The sequence below is a fragment of the Seriola aureovittata genome, chromosome 2 (genome assembly GCF_021018895.1).
Source record: "Seriola aureovittata isolate HTS-2021-v1 ecotype China chromosome 2, ASM2101889v1, whole genome shotgun sequence".
NCBI classification, from domain to species: Eukaryota; Metazoa; Chordata; class Actinopteri; order Carangiformes; family Carangidae; genus Seriola; species Seriola aureovittata.
The window spans coordinates 18,682,207-18,708,472 of record NC_079365.1 but is presented as its reverse complement, the minus strand read 5'-3'; the positions used below and the strand labels follow the sequence as shown (position 1 = coordinate 18,708,472).

The window sequence follows — 26,266 nt, the reverse complement described above, 5'->3', positions numbered from 1 at the left end:
AAAAAGATGCTGTTTCATGAAAAAGACATTACGACTTTAAAAGAGGTATGTAGACGTGGTTGGGAATGTTTTCTGACTCGTCTCTCAGTCTGCATCCACACTGTGCCAGCAGAAACTGAAAAAGCATTGTTTTCTCTTCATTTTGTACTTTTGTGCACACTAAGCTGATGTTTCTGACATCTTGAAAAACTGAGCTGAAAACAGTCTGCAGAGTGAACAAATCTCGTAGGAATTACTGCTCACTCGGCGGTCTGACAACAGAAACAGAAAAATATGTAAATGAGAACAACAAAATTGTGAATTTGGCTGCATTGAACACAGCATATATGATCACAGAGAGCAGGAGGAAACTGAACAGAGTTTATCAAGCTGAATAAACCTGTGTGTGTTTGACTCCTTACTAGAATTGAAGCACAGTTTTGTTGTTTTAACTTATGGACCGAAATGTTACTAAAACTGTTTGTCACAGTTAAAGCAAACATAAGAGGATGTTGATTTCTTCACCCAGATGTGAGGTATAACATTTCATATGCAGAGCCAAAAGTGCAATTTTAAAACTCATATCCCTACATACTACATATTTATTTCTTTTGTATTTTATAGTATAAGGACATACCTTTTTATATGTATGTATATATTTATCTTTATATGCATATGTTTATTTTTTATCTTTATAACCTACTTCATATTCTCTATTCTTTTCTGAGGAGCAACTGTAACTCAATCTAATTTTCTCCTGGGGATCAATAAAGTATTCTGATTCTGAAGACCTAAAAAAAAGAAAAAGGGAAAAATGATATTGGGTATTAAATGGAGAAACATGCAACAACTACAGCTACCTAAACTACAGTTCCCATGAGCTATTTGTTGAATTGCAAAAAAAAAGAAAGCAGTTTTATCTTTCTTAAAGTGACCATTGTCCATTACAGTAGTGCATAAACCTTTGGCTGAGAATATGGACAGAAAAGCTTTTTCGGGAGCCCAATGAAGGCAATAGGAAATTGCATTGTCTGGCTTTTTGCAAGTGAAACAGTTACTTTAGTGCACTGATTAATAATTCACTTTATTTTCAGTGTTTTGTTTGCTCAGTGCGATGTTTCTCTAGATGGTCTCAACGTCCCTATGATTAGGACTACACGCACATGGCGTGCTTTTGATCTTAATGATATTCAGTTTAAGTTTTAGAAGCCTGACAAAGACCTGTGTGGGTTGAAAACGGTCGATACCGTACAAACAAGACATATTAGTTTTGAACAGATGTGTTTCTCCTGCTTTGTGCTTGAACAGTGCCTGAAGTTTGTTTTTTAATGTGATGATCCAGGCTACAAAATGTAGATTATTGGAAGTCATCAGGGGATTTAATAACATGCAGACCTGACTGGAGGCTATACTTATAATTCATAGAACTGTACTGCCAGCGTCTGCAGAAACAGTCTGTTATTTTACAGTGTGAAATGACAAAAGAGGCATACATCCCAAATATTTATTTGATGTCAGGGGACTGAGTGAAAGAGAAGCAGACGCACACTTTATTTGGTCAGATAGAGCTGCCTAGTGCATACACAACAGCTACAACAGAATAGCTTCCAGCTGCACCGCTGCCGCTAAGACGAAGTAGAAGCAAACAAATCTGTTTGTTATCCCTGCCGTGTGGCGCTGGCTGGCATGCAACCACATCATGTTTTTTCACAAGGTGATTTGTGCGCCTGACACATACTACATGGTTTTACATTAACAACATGCTGACTATTAGAGGTTTGACTAATCCTAGGAAGCTTTTGCTAAAAGATGACATGAGCTCCTATTTGGTGGTAGTGAAAATCTGCTGGCAGTCAGACATATCCAAGGGTCATTTTCAGGGTGTGTTTACCCTGTGTGTCGACAGAATGAAGTCGCTCTGCGGCACAGAAGAGATAATAGTGTTTGTAGGAAATGCAGTTCTACAGAGCCACGTTGTTATGCCTTGATTTGAGTTTGGTTTCTGTGTGTTTGGTTTCTGCAGGGCCAGGTGGAGCTTCCAATTTTAGCTGTTTAAACCAGTCTGACTAATGACCCCTTTATTTGCAAGCTAGAAAAGGATTAATTTAAGTAAATTCAGGTATTGTGCTCACCACTGAAATTCTGCAGGTGAAACATCTGAAATAGTTTAAATGCTGAAACAGTGGAAGTTGTAGTCGAAGTGACAGTAAAAATCTAATTACTGGAAGCAAAGCAATTCAAATAGAAATGCTCTTTATTTTCCATCTTCTGTAAGACAGATCTACTACAGGATTTGCTATTAGAATTTGAAACCTTATGGATTTAAAAAAAAAAAAGCTTGGTTGTGTCCGTTCATTCATTAGCTACACCCAATTATCCTTTGCAGAGGCGGGGTACACGCTGGAGAGATCATTAGTCGGTCACAGGGCTGACATAAAGACAACCATCCATATTCACCAAAATAAATAAGCAATTTAGTCTCAACAGTTAACCTAGCCTGCATGTCTTTGGACTGTGGGAGGAAACAAAAACTCAACCCACACAGGTTTAAGGTGAACATGCCATCTCCACACAGAAAGGCCGACAGTTTCAAACCCAGTATCTCCGTGCTGTGAGGTGATAATTGCTGCAGCCTGCTGCCCAAGGTTTATAGTTCCATCAATGGGATCAATAAAATATCCACAAAATTCACCAACACTCTCTTCTAAGGTAATATTTCTCCATCTTTTTGGTGTCACTTCTGCCTTCTACACCTTTCAGTCTTCTGTCAAGTCAAGACCACAAATCATATTTCCCTTGGGGGTTTTACAGCAACACAGCTTGTCCTTCGACACTTTGAATCAGAGCAGGAGGGAAATAGGAATCTGATCTCAACATGGGCCCTCGACTCACTCATCGAATCACCTCTGCTCTAGCCAAGGTGTTTACCCCGCGAAACCTAGAAACATTAGATAAATGTTTATATTACATTAGATACTTTTTTAATTACCATCTTTAACCAAACATATGGTATGAAAAACACTATTTACTGCTGAGAGACTCTGTTCCAAAGTTATTGCAAATGTCACTTTGTCTGGTTTCACTTTGACTCACAACAATATTAAACCCTGAAAAGTTTAATTGTGGTTGCTGCACAATCAGGTGGAGCTTCCAAACATAGCTTAAACCAGTTTTACTAACAATCCCTCCGTTTGAAAATGATTACAGACGTCAGTGATTCACGGGTGAAGCTTGTGGTTTGTTTCTGGATACTATGTAATCTCGCAGGCTTAAAAGGAAGAACGTTTTTTGAATGTTAGTGTTTTCTTCTTTCTTTTATCGGTTGCCTGTTGACATGATGTACAGCCCTCCCCAAGATTAGCCTCTTGCTCTTGACAGGGTTGATCGATAACTCTTCAGAGACGGGTTGAAACTGGTTGAAACTGTAGTGATAACATTCTGAAATTTCACATCAGGCAAGGTAAGCATTTAAGCGGACTGTCTGTAAAATACATCTCCAACCTCAGTTGTGAAATGTATAGCTGTGTAGAAGCTAGTTCTGCTCCGGACTGAAGGGGAAGCTAAGTAGCTTCTGTCAAGCTGGTGATTTTATACAAGCAGCAGGCCTGCTCTTATCGCTCAACTCTGCTCAGATTTCCACTCTAGTGCCAACAACAAACCCTGTGTTCCTCTTAAATGGCTTGTCCTACGCTGTGTAGATTATCTAACCTAACACTGATGGCTCTGAGACCTGCTTGTCTTTCTTTAAACCCTCAGACATCCACCCACTTTGCTGCCTCAGTAGTACAACAAACTTTGTTCTCACTGCTCCCTCAGCCTAGTGTGTAGACTCTGTAGACCTTTGACAGCAATTCAAACATCATATAACTTTTTAATTTTAAGGATAAAAATGATTAAAACTGACATGCAGTGTTTTTTTGTTTTTTTTTCCGTAGCTCTTCATGTTTGGGGTGTTACATTTGCATACTCTGTGCCCTTCCTCACTCCAGGAAGTGGAGCAGCAGCCTCTGAGCATTCATCATTTACATGACGTGTCCTATATTCAGAGGACTGGAGGAGGCTGCCAGCATTAGCGCTTCCACTCATCCCCACTGCTTTCAGCAAATGTTTCCTATGGAGTAGAAGTCGTGGATGTGGGGGTCACTTGTGAGTTCATACTCAGACCTGGGATCAGTCACAGTAGATCTGTTTCATCCGTCAAGGAATGAGCATCAGAAATGTGCTGAAACTGCAATGGAAGATGGATTTTTGTGAGTGCTGCAGCTGTAAAGACTTTAAAAAGGACTACATCATCTATAATTTGCCAAAAATAAGACCTGAATTGTAACTGAGGAGTGAATGGGCTTCACTGGCATGTGAGATGCTTACTGATATTTAGAGCTGAGAGTTTGACAGCACTAGTCCTGTGTAGTAGATGTACGCATACCCACGCCTTTTACAGTCTGCTCTCGTCTCACGCTGCCCGTCTCACTAGGACAGATGTAGTACACACTGCTGTCTCTGTCCTCCAGCTTTCTGAGCCAGAGATGCTCAGTCAGCTCAGCCTGCGCCTGCTCTGCTGGCTGAGCTCCGGCGTCAGGGACGCACTCGTCCCTCTGGAGAGGCTGCACACTCTGCTGATGCCAGAGGAAACAAAGCTTTGGGATGTAAGGCACAGCTTGAGCTCAATTTGATGTCTTGGAACAAAATACACCAGGGTTTGCAGCCTGAGACAGCATTTTTGTTGCTCTGCTTTTTGTTTCGTTTCACAAGTTTTTGTTTTGGCTGCCGCCCCAGGGCCAGAGGGGCTGGCAGCCATCACACCACACAGACAGGTGAAACATATTCATGACTGGCCTCAAATCCTTTGGCCCACGGTTTATCGTGACATTGCACACAGCTCAAATAAATCAGCCTGCATTGGCTTATCCATGAAAATGATGACCGAAGAACGAACTAAGAAACATTTAGAAAGGCTGCATGCTTACAGTGTGTTGTATTCCCTGATTTCACTGGTCTGCATTTTTGATATTGTCCTGACTGGCACGCTTGTAAGACCAGTACGCCCGAGACGACAAAATATATTTAAAATCCTGCACCTCCCAACACGAAAGCTCACATCACAGCGAGTATTTCTGTGGTTGTGACATCAGTAGTGGCTGTTTGCTTGACGAGGTCTGCTGTTAGCTCGTTCTCCGCAGCCTGTGTCAGTGTCTTCAGGCTGCACTCGGTTTGGCATTGAGTGCTGCGAAAGGGTCTCTGCACTGTGAAGAGGAGACAGCATACAGGCTAGTCACTTGTCTTCATGTTTCACCAGGACAACCTGCTGATGAGATGGTCTGCGCTGTGCGCTGTTGGTTTTGTTCGTGTATTTTTTCTTACTCCTGGCTTCTGTATCCCAATTAGAAAACGCAGCACTTACTCTTCCTTTACGAGCAGATTATTTATCCTGGCTCCTTCCTCTGTTTTGTGTCTTACCATTATGTTCTGTTACTTTCAGCTGAATCTACTAATGACATAAGCGATTTTTCATGTTTCTTTTTGCTGTTTCACAAAATGTATTATTTCCTTCCTGTTGGTCTGGTCCAACAAAAAAAAAAAAAAGGTTTAATTAATGTTCACAGTGACTTATTACCATGGTCATATTAAAGGAACTGGATACTGGACTCAAACGGCGCCCACTGAAAAACTCTCACCTGTTACATGAGCCAAGAATAGAATAGTGCATGCACCCTGCCCAAAGACTTTACACTGGGATGATGTCACGCAAATAAAGGCTTTGGGAAAGAGTTTTAACTGACCATGTTCGCAATTTGATGCATCCTGTCAACAGTTTTCTTTCCTGTTTGTCCATGGGTAAAATGCTTTTTGGACCTCAGGGTTATTGTACAAAATCTAGGACGAATCAGCAGCGAGGCTGAGTGGCAATGCTGTATTCATCTCACTTAATACATGCATGCTTATTACAAGTAGACCAAGAGCTCTAAGCATGAGATCATATAGACAGACAAGCAGCTCACTGATTGGACAATTTTGGTGATGTCATCCTGCACCATCATCACTGTATGGCCCCAATTACTAAACAAGTCATGCAGCACTTAATTGAACACAATGTGTTTATTTATATACTAGAAAGGCTACATGCTGCTCACATACGGACGGGGAGATTTTTCTTAGAGCTCACAATCAGCAGATATCTTTAGCAGTATTTTAGTTTTTTAAATTCCTTTATAAAATCAAATATCTATTGACGATGAGGAAAATTCACTTAATGCAGAGTTAATGGCTGTGAGTGTATAATGTGTGCATGTACTTGCAGGTGGTATTGCATCATGGTATGTTGTTGCCCATTTGACGCTGTACCTTGGCGTGAGCGACTTCTCGGCGTGGGACATATATTTCAGACCTGGTCTATGCTAAATCACAACAAGCCTGTAAAGCTTACTGGCTGACTGTAACAGCTGCAGTGTGTTCACTGCTGTGTTATTGGCTGGCGTCTTATTTACTCACCCTGTTATCTGCATTACAGAATTACACCCTCAGCTCCATGAAGGTTATGCCAGACTGTCCCTGTGAAAATCACTTGCAGTACATTGAGTTATTGTGGGCTCTGCTGGGGTTTGCGTTCTCTGCTTAATGATAAACCGATGAAAGGGATCCCACTGCAATTGTAAGTCTAAGTAGCATATTGGCTCCGCATTCGGTGCGTCTTCCAGTAAGAAGATGAGTTGCAAGTTTTCTCTGTTTATTTTTTTCCTGTCATCAGTTTGAATGAAATCACTGGAAGCTATTCATGTCTGTGTGCGAGAGGAAGTTCTCCATCCTGTAGGCTTTTTATTATTCATGCTGTGACACTGCTGCATGTTGTTTTGTTCGCCTCCTCATCGGCGCTGGCAGTTTGAAGCCAGTAACGCTCTTTAAATCCTGAACGAGCTGCTGAATATAATCAAGCTCACAGCTGTAAGGAAAGTTTGAGGAATGTGAAGCCTTGTACACACTTTCGAAGGAACTTGTAGCCTATTATTTTATTCATTTATATATAGTATATATCTACCCAAGAATGCTGGAAGAGGAAGGAAATGACAGCAGAATGAAATGAGTTTTAGATTTATAATCCCAAAGCCGTGACAACCCCCCCCCCTCCCCCAATTTCCTGCAACTTTACGACCTGGGGAAATGTCATGTCAGACTTGTGTTGGCCAGATGTGATGGACAGGAGAGAGACGCCTCCACATACAAAACAAAAACACACACTAACATACTGCTTGCACACACACAAATTTCCCTGTCACAGTCTCTGCCTGTACCAGCATTCATCCACCTGCAGGACTTGCTTTTGTTTTGTCACTTAATGATGGTCTGCTCGCCATAATGCACACTTTTTCCTCCAGATGAGTGTAAATTACATCTAATTCAGATTCAATTTCTTGTCCATATGAGTGGTGATGGACACCACAGCTGTGTCTTTTCTCTCCAGTTTTTGCTAGGAAAGTCATTACAGGAAATCTCCAGCTGTAGGATGCTCAAAGGACGGTTTTTGCTTCAAGGAAGATTAAAGAGGATTATGTAATTGCATGTTATGGAGGAGGTTCAGGGGATTGAAGTGTATGAAGATGATTCCACCAAGGCTGATTTTTGCTGTTTCTAAAATGCAGCTTTGCCTGCTTAAATTCAACTCAACGTACACATGTTCTCCAATGTGTTTAGCATATGTTAGCGACAAGTGCTAGTGCAGAGGATGATGCAAAACTCTGAGACAGTGTGAATTTAACATTTAGTTAATTGAAAGAAACGTTCTGTAGAGGACTTTGGGTGTTCAGAGACGATTGGGTTCATGCCGATGCATCCGTCTGTTGGTGTGACGGCAGCAACAGTTAACATTGCCCTTCTCTGACCGGTCAATCAGACGATGCGAAAGCAGAAGTGTGGAGGAGCATGTTTCCTCTGCCAGTCTGTCAGTGTTGGTCTATCTCAGTGTGTGGGAGCGGCCTTTGACCTGCTGCAGACAAGCGTGTAGCGATGAGGCGGAGAGCCTGCTGAGCCTGCCGCACTCCTATCATTAACATGGAGAGTCACGCTCCCCCTCTGCACCAACCATTGTTTTCCTCTGTTTCTGTCCTTGAGAAGAAACATGCTTCAACTTCAACAGCCCACACAACCCACTGCTCCTTTTTAATTTTGCAGCTAATGATCGAGGTCAAGAAACAAATTGATGCATGGCTTATTATCTCCTTCCGAATGGTACTTTAACCTTTTTTGTCCCTGTAGACTAGATTGTTATATTATTATTTTTTTTTCCTATTCTATTAGATTTATCTGGCATTAATTTCAGCCCGGTAGCTGAGTGATGCTTGTTTTTATTAGCCCTACTAAGCTGATGGCTCCATTTGGTGGGTTTTTGCTGCGGTCGGTGTTGACGGGAGCTGACACTTTGTGGGTCACAGAGAAGGTGACACACAGGTTACATTAGCAAAGAGACCAGGCAGCAGGATGGCTTAAGTGAATTTTGAAATAAATGAGGCTTGTGTCAGGTTGTTTCATTTGATTCAATTTTTAATTTCCTCCTGGAATCAGAGCAAATGAAATGGTGCTATTTTTACACATGTATGGTCACTGTATGTAGGAGGCTTTGGTCCAATGCATAGTTAGTTCAATGTGGAGCTGCGCTGTGTATAATTAATTTCCGTCCATTTTCTTGTTTAAAATTTTGGCAAATGGCAAAGGTATCATTGGAGCGTAATTGAATTCTTTCCCCTGATGTTAATTTTTTCAGTTTTTTTTATTTATTTTTTTTTTTTTTTCACAAAACTTTTTTGTTGAATTCCAGTCATGATTATGGTGATGGATAGTTCAGGTTTTAATATTCTGCCTCAATAAATAAAGTGGTGGTTCCCGCTCAGATTGGGTTAAAACAGAATCCACCATCCATCAGTTTGACAAAGGGCAGGTCCATGGTGCAATGCATCTTCATACAGAAAAATGTCTGTTATATTTCATCCTTGCTGGTCTTTTTTTTTTCTCTATAAACAGCAGAGAATACCACTCGTTTGCTCTGATATAGTTTCTTTGCTCAAACACATAAGCATAACAAATAAAACGATTAAATGAGGCCACAGTATTGAAATCAGTTTGTGATTTAGGAGTGCCTCTATCCCAGTTCAAAAATCAGGTCAGATTCCCCGCAGATGTTGAGGAAAACTCTCAAAATTAAACTTGCACAACTCTTCTTCAACACACAACGCTTTATTACCCAGTTTTTTTTCATCTGGTTGTGTCTTTATCTTCTATTACTTCAAAAATAATATTTTATCATCAAAGATCAATGTAAAAAAAGGTGGCATAAACCTTTTTGATTACACTAGTGGCATAGTTGTAGGGATCAGAGAAAAATGGGTCTCGTCGCAGTGTCAGTTGGTTAATCTGGACTAAATTATCTCAACAACTATTTCAGTTGGTTCCGTCATTCATGATCCCCAGAGGATAACGCACGCTAACTGACAAGTTTTAGATGAATTTTCAAGATGATACCCACTGACTTTTGTGATCCTCTGACATTTCATGTAGCACCACATGCTAACATGCTAACCTAAAATGGGTAATATCATGCCTGTTAAATGTCAGAATATTAGCGTCACTATTCTGAGCAAGTTGGTGTTTTAGCATCTACCTGAATACAGCCTCACAGAGCCGTGGGACCCTCCTGAAACCCCAAAATGCCATCAGTTTCAATTTCCTCAAGAACCAACACGTCTGATCAACAGATTCAGGTTTTTGAGCAAGACACTGAATTTCAAACTTTCTACTTGCTTATTTGTCATCATTTGTCATCAGTTGCTTAGTATGAATCATCAGCCAAGTACTGATGAGCAAAGTGCAGGGCTGTAGAGTTCTGTACATTGCACATTTGTATATCCAAGTCTGTACTGAAGTTAGTACATCTGCTGAACCATTTCTGTCCAAAAACCTAAATCTGAATGCATTGGAGGAAAAAAAAAAAAACATTCGTGACAGTAGCCGTCCCAGCCAGCTCCTGCAGAGCCCTCCCTCCTGCCTTGGGGAGACTTGGAGGTGACTGAATGGTGCAGGTTCTGCCAGTGTGTTCCTGACTGGAGAGGAGACCCAGTTTTCTCTGACACAGCCCAATACCTCCGGAGATTTCATTTGATCTCTTTCATATCTCGCTCTCCGTCTGCCTTGCTTGCTTTGTAGCTGAGGCTTAAATCTTTGCCGCCTTGTACCAAAGCAAAGAGAGCTGTTATACAAATAATGCAGTTTAAATAAATAGAATAGAGGTTAGATTTGCAAAAATGTGTCTGCCAAATACATTGGTGTTATTTTTATGTAACTGACTTTGTGTCATCATTATTTGAGCAAACAAGTAGTTGAACGTTTAAAATGGACCTGAAATCACATCAGCTAATTGAATTTAGTTCCACAGTTGTGTCGTAGTAAAGTCCAGGCACAAGTTAGTGACCTGTTGTTTGTGTTGCAGAGGGAGATGAAGGAGCAGCTGGCCACGCTGCAGGACAGTGAGAAGGGACACACTGAGGCCCTGCAGCTCCTGCAGAGACAACTCACTGAGACCAAGGTACTGTAACATTATTAACACAAGATATATCATTTACAGAGCTGGACCAGCACCGATTGTAGCCTGTGGGGCTGCCACTGAAAATCGTTTTCATTATCAGTATAGTCTATAAAAATGTCCAACATATTTTCCCAGGGCCTAAAGTAATGTCAGTCCAAAAATATTAAATTAACAAAGAAATAAAACAGGTTAGCAGAAAATCTCTACATTTCAGGAGCTCTGGTCTAGAGCTGAAACTATTTGCTGATTAATCAGTTAGTAAATCAAAAGACTCAGCTACTATTTTGATCATTGATTGCTGGAGTAATTTCTTAAGAAAAAAAGGTCAGTTATTCCCAAGCCTCTTGATTGTGAAAAGGCCGGTTTTTGTGCTTTGCAATAATAAACTGAATATCTTTGCTGGGCTGCAACTAATGATCATTTTCAGTAGTGAGTAGTCTTCAAATAATTTTCCCTATTAATCATTAATCAATAAGAAGTCAGGAAATAGTTTATAAAATAGCCCAAAGTGACATCTTCAAATGTCTTTTGTCTGATGAACAATTTAAAATCTGAAGATTCTTCTTTTACTGTCGGCATAGAGGAAAAAATCTGAACATAAAGAATGATGAATAAACTTATTTTCTGTCATTTTGTAAGAAGGAATGATTAAATAAGAAACAAGTGAGTAGTCACTTTAATTCCCACTTTGATCTAACAAGTAATTCTGCAGCAACAAATGCTGTCGAAAGTCAGTCGTAACAGAGCGTGTAGGTATCTACAGAAGCATGACATCCCTGCTTGAATCTTCAGCATCCAAATGGCAACAGGAACATTCAATAACTAACCTCAGTAACACAGGTTCATAAAAGTAAAGGACAGGTCTGTTTAATGTGTGCAGTCTTTCAGTCACTGACTATCCACCTTCCTTCCTAACTGATTTGGACTGACAGTTAAATTCCGACACGTAAATTGGTTTATTGAGCGGCTGTTTAATCTCGACACCTTGTTTTAATCAGCCAGCCATGAGCATCTACTCAATATGTCAGTCGCACAACCCCTCACACACACACGCACACACACACACACATATATCTCTCTCCTCTCTCCTGTAGTGACATTGAAGCTATCACCCAGGTAAGGCTGTCTGGCAGAGACGATGTCGCAGCCGTCAGCGTTATTTGTCATTTAGGGACCTGTTTTTTCTACCTGCTGTCCAATGTCGCCACATCACCCATCTTTCTGTCCAGGTTCTGCACTGCAGTACCCTCTGCTGCCAGACTCAGTCTGACTGCTAGATGCAGGCCTTTCAGCTGCCCCCCATTCCTCATTGGAAATGAGCTGTTCTCATTAGATTTACATCCATTTGCAGAGTGCTCTGCCTGGAAGAGAGACGCACTGTGACTGCATTGATCCCTGATGCATTTAGGCTGCCGATAATGAAATGTCTCCCTGCATAGCTTCTTCATCTTGCTAAATGTGAGGTCGCCTGAAGTTATTTTTCTTCTTTTTTACCTTATTGTTGCTAAAAGATGTGTTGATGTTTATCTTTAATGTTCATGACTGAGCTGAATTTCAGTTCTTGCACTAATGCTGCATTCATGTGCTCCTCAGATTGTTCCATTTCCCGAATTGGGAAGTCGTTCTTCCGACTTCGGTGTGTTCATGTGCTTTTAAGTGGGAATGTGGAAACAACATTAATGCTACAAAGAGGATGTGCTGTATTTTATTGCTCATAGTGTCAAAACAACATGTTGATAGCTGTTTCCAGTATTTGTGTTACTTAATATCAGGGTTACTGCTAATAAATAACTTTTCTAATTAATCTAGGTCAACAGTTACAACCTAATGCCATATTACAAATTACATTTTAGCAAAAAAATGCTATGCAATATGTTTCTCACCATCAACATAACATTTAGTTTCATCCGCCATGTTCCTGCGTATATGACCTCAACAACTCGGCAAATTGTGTACCAAAATTTTCACCAACATTCTGAGTTGTTGCTCCGACTTGAGGAGGCGTTCACGTGAATTTTTCCTCGTTGGAAACTCATTATTCCGATTATTCGGACACCACATGAATGCAGGATAAAATTGAGAAGAAAAGCACTGCAGCAGCCCAGCTCCCATTTTAACTGAATGTGCTTTCCTTGCACTCCAATTTGAGCTCTTGGCTTGTGTGTGCTTGGTTGGATCTCCGTCTGAAGGATAGACATTGTGTCCTATTCACATCCCCACCGGGGATTCGCTTGATAATCACATGCTTCCCTAAAAGGTAGCTAGCGTCCTGTCTCCAAGGGCTGCAGACTCCTTCTCAGTGCCATCACATGCCTGCTGGGCCAAAGCAGCAGGCATGTCACTGAGACTGATAGCAAGGCTGCTGCAGTCCTCCTCCTCCTTACCACCAGTTTTCAGCTCTTAAGTAGGTGGGAGGATGCTGGGATGCAGCCCACCTGAATGTCATAGCCCTCATGCTTGCAGAGAAATCGTCGTCTGAATAGGTTCCCACATGCAGAGAGAGAGAATTCCTGCCCCTGGTCTCTGAGAGAACAGGAGAAACATGCCTGCTGTTTGGAGGGGATTGATTGAATTTTTAGGCAAGTGTAATTAAACCTCAGATCACAGTTCCCAAATCCAGCTCCTCATTTAAAGATTAGAGGAGCGGTTTAAACTGTCCTCAGTTAAAGGCTTCATTCATCTAAGGTTTTGTACAGACAAGATTAATCTGAAATTCTTGTTTAGATGAACTTCACTGTGATTCAGTACTCATTAATTTTCTCAGTTGCTCTTTGATGGCCAGATGTTTGGACTTCTTTAGAGTCCGTGTACAAACACAAGTCCAACGTTTTTGTATAAAATGATGACTGCAAGAGACGGACAGGGAAAGTTTTCGCTAAATGTCTGAATTGAAGTCCAGTCTTTGCTTTCCTCAGAAGCTTCCAGTCGAAAGGATCCTCTGTGCGATTTGTACAGGGTTTTCACATCACACCCCTTTGTTCTGTCTCTCAGACACTCGGACTGCTAACACTCAGATGATTCATTCTCTTTGATGTCCAACTCCCCATTTTTCCTCTTCAGCAACAAATCAGTTTCTTCAGCTCTCAGCCTGCTGTCCCTTGCAAAGTGCTTGACTGTGCTTGTAATGACTTCTGCTTTTCTGCCTGTCTGCCGGCCTTGTAACCGCTCAGCTTCGACCTTGTAACCCCCCCCCCCACTCCTCCTTGACCTCTTCTTTTTGGGTTATCACTGTCACTCTTGTTTGTTTCTGTGTAAAAGCTTTTGTATTTTCTCATTGGAAGGTTGTACTTTGACTGTTTTTGGAGAACCACTTAAAATCGATGCATGTTCAAGCTGAATCAATGAATGAATGTTAATGTAATATTAACACAATTTAGAGCACTTTGTCAGCCCTTGAATTACTGACTGTTATGTAATTAGGAGGCAGGCGATTGTAACTGAAACACTCAACAAACCCAGCTAACTGTGGTACAAAGTCTATGTCACAGTCCTGTTATGGCAGTTAGAAATATCCAAGATGAGGGTGTGTTTTTTTTTTTTTGTTTGTTTTTTTTTTTTTTTGTTTTTTTTTTGTTTTTTTTAACTAAATCATCTTTTGACTTGTGTTTCAGTCCTCGGCCAAAAGTCTGCGCGCGACCATCGGAGATGCATTCGAGCGCCTTCACCGTTTCCTGCGCGAGCGTCAGAAGAGCATGCTGGAAGAGTTAGAGATGGATACGGCCCGCAAGCTCGCCGACATCGAGCACAAGATCCAGCGCTACAGTCAGCAGCTGCGCGACGTCAAGGAGGGCATCCAGATCCTGCAGGAGCGCCTCAATGAGACAGGACGACACGACTTCCTGGAGGGAGTAGCCGTCACGTCTGAGAGGTGCTTCTCCTGCCCAGACCTTGCAAAACAGTCCAGTTTCATCACTGCAGTCCCATAAGAAAATAAAAAACACTTTTAGTCCAAGAAGGATCAGGTGTTGTCAACTCAAGTCATGTATCAACACTTTATCTAAAAAGGGAGTAAAATTGTTATAATGATAATTCTTGATAACCGACAGCTGATAACTTGCTAAATTTGGCTTAACGGCTGCTTACATTTCGTAGAAAGTACAAATTTGACCAACAGCGTCAGCAAATCCCTGAACAGATGGAGTATTAGGCCTGAAATGAACCAGCTGTAATGTTTAATCAGGGAGGGGGACTGGAGGACGATTTCATTGACCAGTTCACTCGACAAGAACTGTCCCCGGAGATTAGTAGGGTTTGGTACCAAAATGTAGCATCTGTAACACTGACAATCAAAAATGGTCAAGTATCGAGTGCAGGGCGAGACTCTTTGTCTTGAAATTTTTTTCCCCTCATATTCATTAGATATTTTCTCACCCAAATCAGGAAAAGAGCAAACCTTCCTAATTTGAGACTTTTCTTTAGAGCTAGATAACAACATTAAGCAGTGGAGCATGTTTTGTCACATGGGAGAAAAATAATATTTCACAGTATTCTTCAAACTTGGGTTCTGGAAAAGGTTTGGTCTCAATTTCCTATCAGTTTGGAAACTGTGGTATTGTATTTCCACTGGTGATGAATTTGAAATGTTGCAAACCTTACAGTCAGTAAATTAAACCCAGCCTCCGGTCCATCTTCCATGACCAAGAAAAGACAATCTTCATTAAACTGTGTCACCTCATTGCACTGACCACATAATAGTGTTGCTGTCAGGGGATCAATAGCACTGTACAGGCAGGTGACGAATTAAAGGACAAAACCTTGTAACTAAGTAGAGAAACATAACAAATGCAGATGCCTAGATGCAGGGCACATGAGGCCGCTGGATGGATTCAGGATCACATTTAAGGACCTACGGGAGACAGCACTTTATTCATTTATTTATTAGTGTCAACACACATGAGTTAACATCGGTATGATGCAAATATGTCAGATTTAGCCCAAAGGCAAATTTTCATCTGCAGTGGCTATTAATGTTATACATTAAAGGAAACAAATAAGACCAAAGACTACAGAACAACGTCAAAGCACATGCTCTCAATCCCCGTCATCAGAAAACCAAATGAAGAGATAAAAAGCTGTTCATCATCCTTCCTGCAGAAATCCCCCAATTTGTAGAGTCAATACCAAAGAGCATTAATACTTTTCTGGCGGCTTGAAGTGACTCAACACTTTACTTACCCATCCCTACACCCTCACGTTCAAGTGGATTCATTCAGGTGGACGGTGATGGTTTCACTACCATGTCTTGTAATGAAAGATCTTAAAGTCACACGAAAACCCCAGACGAACTCGTATCATTCAAAACATTGCATTGCTGGAGCACCCTAGAAATGGTGCTTGCAGAAAAATTGGAATATACATTTTTCATTCCTTATTTTCAAGCAATATCTCACAAGTAGCCTGATGTTACAGGACATGTGTAAGCTCCGTTTTTCAACATACTGTGGTGTGACTGAGGTTTTCAGTGTGCTAAGCAACCCACTGATTGTCTTGCCTGAACTCTGGACTACATGTAGGAGTGCACTGAATGATTCATGCAGAGGTTCATCATATTGAATCACATTGTAATGGCGTTAGAGCTGAACCCCCTCCCTGCACGCCCTCTCTGATGTATTCATCTCTTTTTCATGAAGCAGTTTGTAAGCTGTTTTAACATCAATAACAGCACAGTTCAGACACACAAACCAGATTAATTACGCGACGCTTCGGCATTGTGTGTTGAATAAGAGCCACCATTGTTTGGAAAAAGCTGAAAATTGGATTTAGACTGTTATTGATCTGTTTTTCTGTTGCAGGATTAAAGGGAAGATACATGAGACCAATCTGACGTACGAAGACTTCCCAACATCCAAGTACATGGGGCCCTTACAGTACACAATATGGAAGTCGCTCTTCCAGGATATTTCACCAGGTACAGTATGTGAACATGAGTGAAACATATGTGTAACTTAAACATGCAAGTGAGTAAATATACAGTGTGGAATCCAGTGTGAAGGGCTGCAGGTATTTGAGGAATAGTTTTGGGAACTATGATTATTCGCTCACTCGCATATCTGTCCATTAAATATAAGACTACAGCTGGAAGATGGATGCCTTAACTAAGCATGGAGACAGGAAACCATTTCTGACTCTGTCTGAAACACCGAAAGTTCTCTAACATGTTAAATCTTGTTTGCTTAATCTGTGAAAAAAATCACAGTTTAAAAACAACACTTTGGTTTATGTTTTTTTTTTGTTTGTTTTATTTCATTATACTTTTATGGAGAGTTATGTGTCAGTCTATTTCTTGGCTAGGTGCAGTGAGCCTGCATTAATATTGCGGGGATGCTTTTGAACTACTTTCCGTCCTCAGATGAGAAATGGTGGTGGGACCTGGAGGGCGGCGATGCCCTGCTGCGGTTGACAGTGCCGAGAGCAGCTCTACTCCCTCTGCCCTACAGCTATCACTTTCTCACAGGAGATTATTTAAAATAATGTGCTGAGGAATTATTTTTTTTTTTTTACTCCCTCAATCAATCCTCCCATTTCAGCCCGCTGCCAGCTGAAGGGAGGCCAGGCACTTTTTATTTTTTTTGGCCTCCCTTGAGTGGCTGCCAAATGGAACAATTGGTTACGATCCATCACCAGCGGTTGCCAGAGACGCAACAAAGACATTCCTCCCATCATCCCTCAGCCCTCGCTGTCACCGATGGGTTAGCGGGAATAACTACCAGACGCCGTTGGGTTTTTTTTTTTTTCCCCTCTCATGTTCAGCAGCAAAAATTGCTTCTCCGCTGATGTGTGTGTGCTTGCATGTTGCTCTGCGTGGCACAAAGAGGCACTCGGGTTATGAAATTTTGATGACTTGATTGTAACAAACACTGGAGATGTCATTGACTGCAGAAGGTATTGTCCTGTCCGCTGGCTGGCCACCAGACATTTCACCTCCATTTATCCCAGCTGATAAATATACAGACGAACTGGAAAGACGCCTTTCCCACTCTTTCCCGAGTCTCCCCTATGTTAAAGAGAGCAAAGGGAACAACCCGTTATTGTTCAGCCTGATATGGTTCCATATCCAAACCACATAACTGAGAAACATAACACTGAGAAACAGCCACCTTCCAGCCCGGAGCCTGTGGAGCGAGCTGGAGCTGCTCCCCCCATCACTGTAATTACTGCTTCACTGTATTGTTTGCACTCTTCACGTGGTCTGAAATTGCTCAAATTGAGCTACCCTATCAGACTCAGGAGAGCACTTGACTATAAAAGACTCTAGTTTATGCATGAAGGTAAAAACAGATTATAAAAAATGTATCGTGGCGTACTCAAAGTACCACTCGTTGCATAGCTCCTTGTTTCATTTTCCTGAAATAAGAGTTGTGCAGCAGTTGGGTGTGCAGTATAATAACAAGCCATCCATCATCTTTTACCGCAGGGCACGGCTTTGATCACCTCCTCTAACTCTGGCAGCAATGATATATATACTGTAATGTTTCCACCAGGTTGCTGGTCTGAAGGGGTTCAGCCAAATTGTTGAAACATATCATCTCACTTACAGTACCTCTAGTGTTATTTTGACATGTAGATTAGGTTTAATTGTCAAGGTTATATCTGATATCCTCCACTGCTAAACAATTTTGTTTGTGAAGCAATGAAAAAGTAAAGTGAAAAGTAATGAATCGGCACGCTCAACCCCATTACGTATAGCTGGGTGCAGAGTACCAAAAAGCAAAAATAAGGACGTGGTGGGGCTGGAGCTAATCCCAGGTTACACTGGGCGAGAGGCGGGGTACACTGTACAGGTCCCTGCTCTATCGCAAGACAAACAACCATTCATGCTCACTTCCACCCCTACGGGCAATTCAGAGTCGCTGCATGTCTTTGGACTGTGGGAGGAAACTGGAGTACCTGAGGAAACCCACACAGGCACAAGGAGAACATGCAAACTCCACAAAGAAAGGCCCCGGCTGAAACCAGGGTTCGAACTCAGAGCCTTCTTGCTGTGAGGCGACAGTGCTAATCAATGCACCACCACCATTGTCACCACCAATATAACTACTGTCCTAATACCAGGGGATTGTTTAGTAGAAAGTAGTTCTGCCAATGAGTGATCGGATCATCCAGAGTAACCTGGACACACACACACACTTCCACTTTCTTACTGGGAATACGTATTAAAAGCTTGAGCATCACAAAAGTGCTATTTCTTACCTCTAGGTAGTCTCCATACGGAGAGACAGAAAGAAAACATGTTTTTTATTTATTGAGTTACTGATTTTATTTCCTACTGTAGCGGGGCGAAATATATTGTGAAACCAGAAAGCTTATCCTGATTGGTGCCTTAATCAATCATTATAGATGCCAGTAATAAGTTCACAGCATATAACAGCTGGATATTTGAAAAGCTGCCTGTGGATATTATGTGCACCAGGGGGGAAAAAATAGAAATGGAGCATATAAAAACACAGGGGGTCATGCGGTGACTCCACCACACAGGATTTATGTAGATTCATACATTCGATAAAACGGTAGCCAGTCTGCTCTGTGAGGCAGGTGGGTTATGGACATTAAATGTGCCTCAGAAAGTGCCGTCTGTGCGGATTGCTCTTTAGGATGGAGGCAGAAACCTCAGAGACATGTAAATGAGATCATCATTTTCAGTGCCATCTCGGTCAAAACTTATAATCTTCAGTGTATATTTTCAGTATATATTCTTTCATTCAGACGGTGTCTTTTGTTTTTAATCAGCTGCCTGTAATGCAATCTTCTCACCGGGAGCATTTCAGAGATCCATTCTCTACCTTGACCTCACCTCTCCTGTGAAGTGGCTGAGCAGCCGGGGTGTATTCACGGACCGCCTCAGCATAAAACTGTTCTGCAATGATAAAGAAGGCGCTGAGAATGACACTGCACTCCTTACTTTTCTGTTTGGCCAAGCTGAGTCATAAAACATTGATGTGTTTGTTTTTTCTACCTGCTTATATCCACGTATCCCATTTATCTCGGCCGATTGTCGTCACTCCACATTGTTGAATTTAAAAGTAAATACTGAGTGTTCGTCTTCCTTTCCTTTGCCTCCTCAGTGCCAGCAGCGTTGACCCTCGACCCCATCACAGCCCACCAAAGACTGATCCTTTCAGACGACTGTACCATCGTGGCCTACGGGAATCTCCATCCGCAGCCGCTGCAGGACTCCCCGCGCCGCTTCGATGTGGAGGTGTCTGTTCTGGGCGCAGAGGGCTTCGCCTCAGGTGTCCATTACTGGGAAGTGATGGTGTCGGAGAAGACCCAGTGGATGATCGGTGTGGCCCACGAGACAGTCAGTCGCAAGGGCAGCATCCAGATCCAGCCCAGTCGCGGCTTCTACTGCATCGTCATGCACGACGGGAACCAGTACAGTGCCTGCACCGAGCCCTGGACCCGTCTCAACGTCAAGAGCAAGCTGGAGAAGGTGGGGGTGTATCTGGACTACCCGAAAGGCCTGCTCATCTTCTACAACGCGGAGGACATGTCCTGGCTCTACACCTACCGAGAGAAATTCCCCGCCAAGGTCTTCCCCTATTTCAGCCCCGGCCAGAGCCATGCTAACGGCAAGAACGTGCAGCCATTGCGAATCAACACTGTACGCCTTTAAGAGCTACACACATCTGTGGTTTTGATTGTCCTGACAGATGAATCCATCGTAGGTGAAATCTCAGGACTTAAAGAAAAAATAATTAAATAAATCTGTTTAAAAAAAAAAAGAAAAAAAAAGTGTTTAATAGGGTGTTTGAAATGTTTATTTCCTTCAGTTCGGTGTTAAGAATTGTGCTTGATGTTGCTCTAAAAACCTGTGCTGTTATTTTCTGTGACTTGAAACCACCATAAGATAACGGCCTGCACTTGAGCCTCATACCACATCTTTCATTGAAAAGATGACACTAAATGGAGACAGCGGGACCGCTGGGCTCCCCTGGGGTCTGTGGCAGCGTGTTTGAAAAAAGAAAAAAAGCGATTCCTGCGCTCAAAGTGACTGTCCCAGGCCCACCTTGCACACTCCCAGGGGACACCACTCCCATTATTAAGCTCCAGGCTTGTCAGACCTGACGTCCCCTCTCTGTCCAGGCAAGCAGGACACTGAAGACTGGTCACGTGTCTTCTCTGTGCTGTACAGTTGGCTTAGCTGTGTTTGTGGAACGTGATTGACAGCAGTCCGCTCTTTATTTTGAACTTGTCGAGTCCGTTGGCACTTTTTACTTCTGTCTGAGACCATGAACTTGGTTCCTCCTGTAAGACGTATCCACATCTGTCTGCTCAGTCTTCTTCATAACAAGGAAAGCTCCTAGTCCATGTGCACCAATGATTCTGCACGTTACCTAAGACAAATTAAATCAATGAAAAAGTTGTTCATAGGCTGCCCATCCCCATCCACTGCCCAGTCCTACCCATGCGTGATAGGAAGCTCTGTTTGGAGGTGGAGATTGTCAAGAAATATGCTGCTATTGACGGAGTAAGGACTTTCATATTTGTATTTAGTGTATTAAGGGTTAAAAGGTTTGAGTCTCTCATCATGCTGGCTCATGTTTTGCCTCCTTTGGTTTTGCTAGCCTTCAGCATACACTACACATGTGGGCTTTTTGTCCACTTTAAGTGGATTGGATTGGATTCAAGCACATTTCTGCTTCCTGTCATGATGTTTTATCATTTTGTCTTGGAATCAAAAGAATATGAAGTCATGCTGTCTAACTAGATATCCGCATGAGGCAGAGACCTCTGGTTGTTCTCAGATATGAAAATCTGAAAAGTTAAAGATGAAAATTGCTTTAAAAGAAAAAAGCTACAGAGACCAACTGTACTCCATTTATTTTAAATCGTATCTTTTATGTAAATGAAGTCAGTCTGTATGTTTTTAGAAAGTGGCAATTATCAAGGAAAGTGGAGAAGGATGGATTGACTTGAGCACAACTTATGTGATCCTGGCATCGCCTTGGCTGCTGCTGTGTTACATAATGATGAAATCACTGATAATTCCTCTGAGGCTCAAGTCATCTATTATTTCTTTGCCCCACGTGCCTCAAGTGCTCTTGTTTATCATTAGTTGCACACAAGTCCTGCAGAATCTGCTCCAAGAGGCTCTTGTCCCTCCGCCAAGTCCGGCACACTGAGAGATGTGTGTGTCTGTGTTTGAGCATGTTCACGGGTGTGTTTGAGTGGCGTGCTTCAGCTGTAATTTTAAATCCAGCTTTGGATGTGCTTGATAAAGCCCATCTGGCCCTCAAAGCAAAACCATGCAGTGGCCAAAAGTGTTTATTATGAAATTCTTTGGAATCAGAGAGAACTTGACAGATCTTTCTTCGGGAAATCTACAAATGAACAAACAAAAGGATCACCTCACCCTTCCTTTGCTACTGTACATCTTCATCCGTGCATTAGTGTATGTGTAGTCTGTGTTGTCCATTTAGAAGAAAATTGGGGCAGTGCCCTTGTTTTTGTAGGATGTGATTCCGGTATGTGCAGTATGATGCAAACTAGGGTCAAATTGTGAGCATCTCCAAACTAGTCTTGGTTGTTGTTTTAACTTGCAAAGATCTGCAGTGATCTGATTAAAACCAAGCACAGCTCATTGTCTGTCAGTTTTCTGGGATTTACTCATTAAATTTATCCAGATAACTTGATGAGCTTGCTTGCTGAAAAATAATTTTATTTATTAATGTGTGGTTTCGAGTCCCGCATCGGACAAGCCCTTACCTGCATGTCATTCCCCTCTCTCTGCCTCCCCATTTCCTGTCTCTTTCTACTGCACTATCAATAAAGGCACAAAAAGCCTGAAAAATTAATTTAAAAAGTTAATTAATGTGTGGTTTAGAGAATCGGGACTGTATTCAGTTATTTTTCACTTTTATCCTCTTGATCTGTCTATCACTATATAAAATGTCCTTCCAAAGTAAATCCCAACCTGCCTCGCTCATGCAGGTTAAAACAAATGTTAAAATTTGACCCCAGTTTGCTGTGTTGCAGACCTCAGTGCGGTCCGCCTCATTAAGACTTTCTGTTTGAATAGTAAGAAGGAGATTATCGTGAGGTGGTGTTGGGTTACTGGTGATGCTGATGATGCTAATGGTTAAAATGATTTTGATGATGATGATGATGATAATATAACTATGACACTTTTAATGATTGTGTCTTTTGATGATGGCCGCTGTGCACCCATCACTGTATGAACACACTCTAGTGTGCTTTTGCTGCTGGAGGTTTGTGGGAAATGTTTTAATGTACAATAAATTACTGCGAAAATCAGATGGTCTGTGTAACTTTGTCCTGGTTTGGATGTGCATCAACACTGTGCATCACTGATCCAATTTTCCTCTCTTCCAATTCACGTACAGAGTACTATTCCAGTATCGGAGCTCTCTTTTTCCCAGATTTATAATCTGTACATCACTGTGTGGAAGTGAATCATTTTTTATTTCGGCAACATGAACCAGAAATTGTTGCGGCACCAAAAACTAAGTTAGCATGACTGAATGAATGTAGCTGATGGAAAAAGATTGAATTTCATAATGACAATGACAGAGAAACTGTTTATTGTTGATTAGACAAGTCAAACCTGATATCTAATCAATAGTTCAGTATTGGGGTCATCCCTAGTTTCCAACTTAGGCAACATCCAAAGGGTCACGAGCGGATTAACAATTTAAGAGAGATTGAGGGGGGGGGCATCCATCTGCTCTGTAAAATTATTTGTTATATTTATCAGGTACAATGTTCACATTCTCAGTTTAGCGTGTTAGCATGCTAATATTTGCTAATTGGCACTAAACAAAAAAAAACAGCTGACGCTGATGGGGATGTCATTGGCTCATTTGGTATAAACCAAAGTATTGGACAAATTTAACTTTAGAGTTCCTGCTGACAGTCAAGTCAGAGGTATACTACTATACTTCTTCCTCTGTTGGACATAAATGTCAACAAATGACAATGTTTTGGACAGACTGGTATTGCAGGGCAAAAAAACAAGCTGAGAGGGCAAAAATCAGTCTTTGCTTCAAATGCTCATAGGTCATGAAGACATGAAACCTTGAACAAGGGGTCACAAGTTAATTTGCTTAATATTAAAGGGTCACAGGCTAAAATGCTTGAGAATCACTGCTGTAGAGGACATAATCGCCAATTCACCCTAATGCTGACACTGCTTTAATGTTTTAGCCTTTATTCAGATCTATCATATCACTTTGTGAACAAGAATATCAAAACTGAAACTCAAAATGAAAGATATCTGGGAGGCAGATGAATCCCATTTGTAGTATAGGAAGACTTTGCCTCTGCTTGTCAATATGTACTCCGGTTCAGCAAGAGTGTAATGCCAAACATTATATTTGAGATGTGCCAAACAAAAAAGCTATCCAGCAGGGAAGTGGGAGGCTGTGCGCTGTCTTTTATTACTCTTCCCTATTTTGGCATAGGCTGAGGCCCAGGCGTGTGACATGATGAATAAAAAAAGATGTCTGCAGGAGTTCAGTGTTCCCTCGCTGCGGGTGAGACGCAGCCTTCAATAGGTCCTCTTCATTTGCCATCTGTGACGCATCTGAATGACTGGTTGTTAAAGCGGAGAGAAGAAATCATTATGCAGTTTTAAATCAGGATCGAAAGCGAACATCTGAGTCATACACTGCATCAGAAAGGCTGAGAGTTGTTGTTTTTTTTTTGTGAAACTTCGTACCCTGCTGTTTTATTAGTTCACACTCCAAAGCAATTGAGTCTTGTTGCATCATGATTACAGCTGTTCCATAACAAACTGTGCAGTTTGAAGCGGCGTGCCATTCATTCACAGCAGACCCTCAGGACAAGTGGCTCCATATTCTCGGCTTTGATTCTGGACACTTTTCTCAGCTCTCTCCTCTCTGATAGACATTTTCATCCGAGGAGAAGGTGTCCATCCTGTAATAGACATTTTTCCCTGAGGGGATAGCATCCATTAAAAAGTCACTGAGCTCTCCTTTGAGAGACCCATATCCGATTCCAGGCTGATGTGGCCCTCCTGAGGCGAGACTGTAACATTTTTAATCTTGTAAGGGATGGAAGAAACAGACATGAAGGCTCGCTTTTGTCATCAGCTGCAGCTATAATGCTGGTGGCATGAACAGATCCATCATCCCTATTATTGTGCATGTTTTCAGGATTGCTGTATATATTAGGTTAAATATGACTTGAGGGAAATTGTTATAAAACAACATCTCATTGCTGAAACAATTAGTTGATTAATCCATTACACTACCAGTCAACAGTTTTAGCACACCCCCTATTTTTTGAGCTCTTATTAAAATGTAGGCAGTTCAAGTACAGTGAATAACCTTAATGGTACAAGGTAGAAAAAAAAAATGCATAAGTCACCAAAACCTGAAAAATTATGTAAATTTCATAAAAAACAGGCCTTTTGCAGAGATTAATCAATTGCTTCATTTACAGCTTTCCTGCAGTGTAAATGAAGCTTTGAAATTCGATGCAAACAATCCCTGACAGGTTACAAACCCCCTGTCTGTACGAACGCAGCGTTGGAACAAATTGTGTTACTGCACCCTATGATACATTATTAGGACAATAATGTACGGCAGGAAGTAGTGCTGTATATTTTCAGAAAACAAGTCACAAAGGAAGACAGACTGGTTGGTCAGGGGTTCATCCTACAGCAAGATAATGACCCAAAACATTAGAGGAACAAAAACAGCCGCTGGCTTCACATGATGGAAGAGTAGCACAGTCTCCAGACTTGAACCCCATGTAGCTGGAATTAATCTGGAGCTGTAACAAACTGTAGAGTAACACTAAAGATCTTCTGAAGAAAACCTCTGAAAATTACACCTGCTGTGCAACGTAGGAATGTATGTAGTGAAAGTGGGACCCATCCCACCTCGGAAACTGAAAGTTGGAAACTAGTGCAGAAAGTTGTAGGTGAATCAGAGGATTACTCATCTGGCTGGGAGCAGTTAAATCATTTGTGTGTGTGCTGTTAAAGCAATAAAACTGAACACCATTAGGAGGAAATTTATCTCAACCCTTGCACTTCCCTTTTCTCAACCATTTGCAGAGCACAGTCCCTACACTGAAGAGTTACAGTTTCATGACTGAGGAAACTTACAGCAACTAAGACATTTCACCTTAATGTCATCATGCCCTCATTTAATATATAATCCTCAAGACCACAGCACTCATTAAACTTTTAAACTTGTCAGCAGAGCACGTCAGCTTACAGTTATGAAGCAATAATTTTCCTTGGGATACATCATTGCATTAACAGTGTGTGACTTAAGAGAGCATGAACGCACACGCAGAGGAACGTGGTCTTCTTGTCGGTGTGTGCTGCGGTTTAAGTATCTGTCTGCACAGGTCTCTGCACTTCCAAAGAAGAGGTGAGCTTCAAGCCTCTGGCTCCTTCAGAGGTAAAACAGCATAAAAAGGTCTTCTTTTGTTTCCCGAATCCCCTTCATCCCTCTCCTGTTACATCCTAAAGCTCATCTATGGCACATTTTAGGAGGCTTATGGTAGTGGGAGTTGCTGTTGTACCGGAGTGCCCTCTGGTGTTGACACCTGTGTCCCTGCTCACTAGTGGAGGAGAACACTTGTCAGCTCAGGCATGATGAGGGCACATCAACAGTTTTGCCAAATTGAGCTACTCTGTCTTTAATCGGGTGGGCAAAAATTAATTTGGGTGAGATTTTATAATTTTGGCTAATTTTGTACCTTTAGAGTGGTTTATGGCTGCTA

The 26,266-nt window shown here is 41.7% G+C and overlaps 1 protein-coding gene across 1 annotated transcript in view; it reads left to right on the top strand.

Annotated features, from left to right (window-relative positions):
• Positions 1 to 22,801, top strand: part of trim62.1 (tripartite motif containing 62, tandem duplicate 1) — a 33,407-nt gene extending 10,606 nt beyond the window's left edge. Inside the window, exons 3-6 of the mRNA XM_056398581.1 lie at positions 10,451 to 10,546; positions 14,158 to 14,414; positions 16,339 to 16,454; positions 19,609 to 22,801. Of these exons, the coding sequence (XP_056254556.1) occupies positions 10,451 to 10,546; positions 14,158 to 14,414; positions 16,339 to 16,454; positions 19,609 to 20,159 (1,020 nt within the window). The 3' untranslated portion in view covers positions 20,160 to 22,801. The remainder of the gene's footprint in view (positions 1 to 10,450; positions 10,547 to 14,157; positions 14,415 to 16,338; positions 16,455 to 19,608) is intronic.
• Positions 22,802 to 26,266: the final 3,465 nt, after the last annotated feature.